The sequence below is a fragment of the Salvelinus fontinalis genome, chromosome 36, assembly GCF_029448725.1.
Source record: "Salvelinus fontinalis isolate EN_2023a chromosome 36, ASM2944872v1, whole genome shotgun sequence".
Lineage (NCBI taxonomy): Eukaryota > Metazoa > Chordata > Actinopteri > Salmoniformes > Salmonidae > Salvelinus > Salvelinus fontinalis.
The window spans coordinates 15,176,963-15,182,962 of NC_074700.1; the positions used below are offsets into that span (position 1 = coordinate 15,176,963).

At 40.6% G+C, this 6,000-nt stretch overlaps 1 protein-coding gene across 1 annotated transcript in view; it reads left to right on the plus strand.

The window, feature by feature from the left end:
* Positions 1 to 5,583, plus strand: part of LOC129835257 (phospholipid-transporting ATPase ABCA1-like) — a 245,041-nt gene extending 239,458 nt beyond the window's left edge. The window contains exon 50 of the mRNA XM_055900807.1: positions 4,157 to 5,583. Coding sequence (XP_055756782.1) covers positions 4,157 to 4,297 — 141 coding nt within the window. The 3' untranslated portion in view covers positions 4,298 to 5,583. The remainder of the gene's footprint in view (positions 1 to 4,156) is intronic.
* Positions 5,584 to 6,000: the final 417 nt, after the last annotated feature.

Here is a 6,000-nt window from a genome sequence, read left to right on the forward strand (position 1 = left end):
AGCACAGCAGTGAAGGAGTAAGGCTTGACTAGAGCACCTTCAGAGGGGCAAAGGTCACCTGTACACTCATCCTTGGGGAGGAAAGGAGGGGAAAGAAGGACTGTCCAGATAAAAACAAGCCTCAGGGTGAGAGCCTCTCAAAAGCAGCTGCCAGGAGAGGAATGCTGGAATCTTTCAGGAAGGAAGGAAGGAAGGAGGAGGGATAAAAAGAAAGAGTGAAAGAAAGAGTAGGTGAAAGAAAGAAAGTGAAAGAGTGAGTGAGTGAAAGAGTGAGTGAGTGAGTGAAAGAAAGAAAGTGAGTGAGTGAAAAAGAGTGAGTGAGTGAAAGAAAGAGGGTGTGAAAGAAAGAGTGAGAGCAAGAAAGAGTGAGTGAGGGAGTGAAAGAGTGAGGGAGTGAGTGAAAAAGAGTGAGTGAAAAAGAGTGTGTGAGTGAAAAAGAGTGAGAGAAAGAAAGTGTGAGAGAGTGAGTGAAAGAAAGAGTGAGTGAGAGAAAAAGAGTGTGAGTGAAAAAAAGAGTGAGTGAGTGGAAGAAAGAGTGAGTGAGTGAGTGAAAGAAAGAAAGAGTGAGGGAGTGAGCGAAAGAAAGAGTGAGTGGGAGAGAAAGAAAGAGTGAGAGAAAGAAAGTGAGAGAAAGAAAGAGTGAGTGAGAGAAAGAGTGAGAGAGAAATAAAGAGTGAAAGAAAGAGTGAGGGAGTGAGTGAAAGAAAGAGTGAGTGAGTAAAAGAAAGAGTGAGTGAAATAAAGAGTGAATGAGAGAAAGAGTGAGGGAGTGAGTGAAAGAAAGAGTGAGTGAGTGAGTGAGTGAGTGAGTGAGTGAGTGAGTGAGTGAGTGAGTGAAAGCGTGAGTGAGTGAAAGAGTGAGTTAGTGAAAGAGTGAGTGAAAGAGTGAAGGGGTGAGTGAAAGAGTGAGTGAGTGAAAGAAAGAGTGTGTGAAGGAAACAAAGTGTGTGAAAGAAAGAAAGAAAGACAGAAAGAAAGAGTGAGTGAAAAATAGTGAGTGAGAGAAAGAAAGAGTGAGAGAAAGAAAGAACGAGTGAGAGAGAGAAAGAGTGAGTGAGAGAAAGAGAGAGTGAGTGAAAGAAAACAATAGAAAGAGAGGGAGAGAGACAGAGAACCAACAATGCAGCCATTCTGTAATAGACCATACTGTATTTAGCAGATCACAGAGAGTAAATAAATCACATGCTGGCTATAAGGTCACTGCACTAAAACACAAAGGGGATAAAAACAAACACCTATGGGGGACTGAGACCAGACAGTCACCTTTCAGCTGGTGATTTATTGATGACAGTCGTGACCTATTGTACTGTAAGACCTGGCTCGCACTACAATTAATATTGATCCTGCCCCAAGGCTGAGACATTAATGCCTATATTGAAAGACATTGGCCGTGTCCGAAATCTGTCTTACCTACTACTTAATAAAACAACATACTGTGTACTAATCATACTATATACTATTTAGATCGTACTGTTGTGTAGTAAGCAACAAATATCAAGAAACTAGGCTCACCCATACTGAGAATGTGTCATCTAATATGCAATGGTGTTGTTTCCCAACATTTATCCATTTTGGTACAGCCCGTCCCCTTATCTGATTATCAAGTAAGTATCAGCTGATTATCAAGTAAGTAGCCGGAATGAGTCATAGGAGCAGGAGTCTAGCTCCTTACGAAGCAAGTACGGTATCCAGATACGGCATTGTCCAAAAGCCACTGAACTTATGAAGTACATGATTCACTGTACCGCTAGACTGTACTTTGTTGTGAATATTGTTCTCTCAAACTGAGTTTTTCACAAATTGAAAACACAATATTTAAATTGAGCACGAGGGTGCTATTTCTCAACTGTATGTGTTAGACATTATCTTCACCTTCATGGGAAAAGGGTCACCTTTTGTCTGATAATGAGGACGAGCACTGATGCAGTGATAACATTACCATCTTCTATGTTCCCGGATTGACACCTAAAATGAAGTGGCACGTCGTCCATTTTTACTGTACCTTACATCCCTGGAAAAAATGTGATTTTCCACCACAGAGAGCATTTCAAAGACAACGGAACAAGCTAGCACATAGCTGGGCATTGACTGGGACGGCCTGTATTTAAAAAGTTCACTGAGGCGTGCGTGTGCCGCGCAGGGACTCCACCTCCAGAGCGGCAAAGGTTAATTGAGCGCCTCTGCATCCTTCTCATCCTCGCCACGCGTCGGCAGCCATGTAATAAACACCCAAATGCCCCCTCGCCATAATTAATGCCCACACCCATCTTTTATGAACAAAATGTCAGTCACGACCAATGGAGCATGTGGTCTAAGTTATAATAAACGAATGGTTAGAAGACGAGAGGTGATTAGAGAAACATGTTTGTAGCGAGTACAGTGGGGAAAGAGATGTGTTATTATTGTGTGTGCCGTATGAAATGCTAGTATTTGAAAATGACACATGCACAGTTCCACAAATCTAAAGTCTTTGAGCAGATGCAGGATATTAAATATCTTCACCGTATGATTGAACTATGCAGGATATGTATGCTCTCATGTGGGTTGTTGGTGACAACATTTTGACCACTTACGTAGGTCTACATCAGGTCTGTCATACGGAGCGCTCTATTGGTTAGAATGCGTTCATAAATGCAACATTGTTTCCAGCCTTGACAAATATACAGTAGACAACTTAAGAAGTGTAGCGGTATGTGGTCTGGATATTGTATTGTCTGTCAAACTCTGAAATTGAAGGTCAAAGGCATCAATGTTTTAAGCCTCTTCGCATACTGTATCCAACTAATGGCATCTGGGGTCAAGGGTGAAATAATCCTCCTGATAGGCGGAGTTGAAGAAGGCATTGTTGTTTTTCAACTTCCTCATTTTCTCCCTGACAAGATGTCACAACCGTCAAGTTATTGAATGGAAACTGAAAAAAAAAAGTTTTGTCAGACATTTTTGGTAAGGAAGCCTTTTGCTAAACTTTGTCAGTTTCAAAAGCCCAAAGAGCCGAGCACTACAGTTCTTCACTGCGCAAGTCCTCCCCAATTTAACAGGACGTTTCTTGAAACAGGATCTAACACTCAAGGTCCTCCTCCATCAAAGGTATCACATACTTACCGTCCCGTCTGACTTTTCTCTGGAGTCTCGACCGAAGACTTTCTAGTTCCAATTAAGATGGCCGACATTATCTGACACTAGAACGGATCGGGGAAATCGGTGGAACCCTCCCCTTTCTTTTCAAATGAAACATGCCAGGCTGATAACAGCCAGTTATATCACAACTATTGCGTTGTACTAGGCTTTCACTTTGACACTGAAGCTAGAAGAGTGAATTTGATTCCACCAGAGATTCAGAAGATGCCTGTGGAGGAGAGGAGGAGGAAGAGCTGAGGAGGGGTAGTGGGTGGTGGGAGTTTTTTTTGTTTGAATCATTTTGTCTTTGCTGGCGACAGGAAATAGAAGAGCACTTGTTCTATGCCCCGAAGGTGACCGTATACATATCGTGTGGCATTATTTTATTGGCTGTAACTGTTGAGGAAGATATACTTCATAGGTAGTGCCTAATGGACTTGGCGGAGATTTAAAAAAAAAAAAAATCTCTCACTTCCCCTGTAAACGGTTGTTTCACTGCAGAAACAGTTTAAGTGGCTCAGATAGCATGGTATAATAGTAGTCCGGTTGATCCGTTGTTATACAATCTGGCCATTCCACATTTCCTCTTATAGTACATGTAGTCACGTCGTATCTTAATGTATATATGGTGGCCTTAACAGGCTTCTTTGTTTTACGTCGTGTCCCTCTTTTTTAATACTTTACCTGATGAAGACAAGCTTTTACTGTTGTTTCCCCACCCCATAAAGCAGACCAAGGTTGACGTCTGACTCCTTTTCACCGTGAATAAAGAAATTGTTGGGAGAGGTAATAATTAGCAGGATGCGTTCTGTATGTTTCACAGTGAAGTGTAAGATATTTAAGGATACTTCATAGAAACGTCGTGAGAAGGAGCAGATCGAGTATGCTGATTGACTTTCGGTTTAAATGTTGAAATAATTCTGAAAACAAAACAATCTTTAAACAAATTTGAAGCCCATTCATATGAACAGATGTGTGTGTTTTACATGCAAGGACATTCTATCTACAGCTACTCTTACCACCATGTCTTTATCCTCAGGTCTTTGTCAACTTTGCGAGGTACCAACAGGAGGAGGACAATCAGGCCCTGCAAGCTTATGACAACAAAGTGGACGTGTCCGACGAAATGCCAATGGAAACTCGGACCTCAACCGACTCAACTGTACCAGAGAGCGTCTGAGTTACTTCAGATTCCATCACTAAATCACAAGCACTGTTTATCTCAGGTCTAAGCTTGTAGATAGCTTTTGGATGTTTTACTTGTGCCATCTGCCATAATGACATTTTGCTATGTTATTATTCAAATGTTAAACGTGAACAACACATATAATGGAATTCAACACCTAGCAGAGCGAAATAAAAATGTGATTGGGCTACCTGCATCAGAGGAGTGTGAGGTCATCAATGTTTAGATTAGTTACTGTTATTTTCGGGAATTGCTTGATTATGAAAAACAGAAAACACAGATTTTCGTCAGACCTTGTCCTGTTTGCCAAATGATATGGCTAGGAAACACCTCTTCCTCAAAGGTCAACACATTGATTCTATTATGTTGCCCCTCGACATTCTCTTACGATTGTTGTACTGCTGATAAAACAGGGAATGCTCCCCAAATGGTACCCTATTCCTTTTACAGTGCACTACGTTGGAGCAGATCCCTGTGGATCTTCCAGGAGCAGATATTTACATGTTATCCTCTCCTTCATTCCAAAATTAGAATGGCGGGCCTGCTTTGCAAAATATGCTTTGTGTGCAATACGGAGTCGAGAGCCTTCCAGTGTGTATTTGCAGGATAAATTTAGCCTACCCTCTAACCCAAGAACTTTGTGAAGAAGTATTTGTTTCCATTTTTGTTTATTTTCGACTACCCAGGTAGATATGCGTATAATATAACTAGATTTGGAGAAAATGCGGGTAGTTTTTAACAATGGTGAAACCACCAAACACTTTTTTGACAATACACACATAGACAGGCATATATTACAGCTATATTGAGAGTGTGAGCAGTCCTTTTTTAACAATGATGAAACCACACCAAGCACTTTGTCAATTTGCCTACATTACCTTGCAAGTGGAATTAGCACTTTCTTTCTAATGCAAATAGCTTCTCTGTATGTTTAAAGTAAACTAGGGTTTACTTTGAGAGCCCAATGTAATTTGTATGCCGTTCAATGTCTCCTGTATTACTATCTGGTTCATTGCAAAGAATAAGGAATCCCATTTGTACTGAATATTGCTTTATTCCAGGACAGATGATTAAACATTTGCACAAATTGGCAAGCAACTAGAAGTTGAATTTGTAGATCCCCAGCTTTATTTCCTCTGGGATTCATTGGGCCTTGTTTGGAAGTCACTTTTATCCACTTGAGAGATATGTGGCAGCCACTTTTAACTTTTGACTCTGCTGCTTGAATAAGTGCACCATTATTTTATTCTTTGTTTAATAAAACTACATTTTTTAATCTATCTTTGTTGTGTAACTCACAAGTGCAGCATTTCAGCTTTGACATAGAACTCTGCAAATGGTTCGATGGTGAGTTACTTGTTTATAGCCAAGTAGACAGTAGTTTACCATAATAAACTAATATCTTCCCCCTGCTAACCTTTTTTTATTTTTTTTTCAAACACCAAGTTCCCTCAAAATACTTTTTATTCAGTTTTATTAACAGCATTTAGATGTGTCAAAAGAGCATCAAGACACTACATTTTTCTTTCTCAATGTGCACGTAAACTATGAAAACCATGAATAAACAATGTCCATTTTGACAGTTATGAGAAATCAGCACTCTTCTCCCCTGAAACACTGCCAGTCCTGGACATCCTACCCATAGGCCTTTGCTCTCTTTGCTACAAGCCCCATGAATCCTCCAGATGCACAGCACC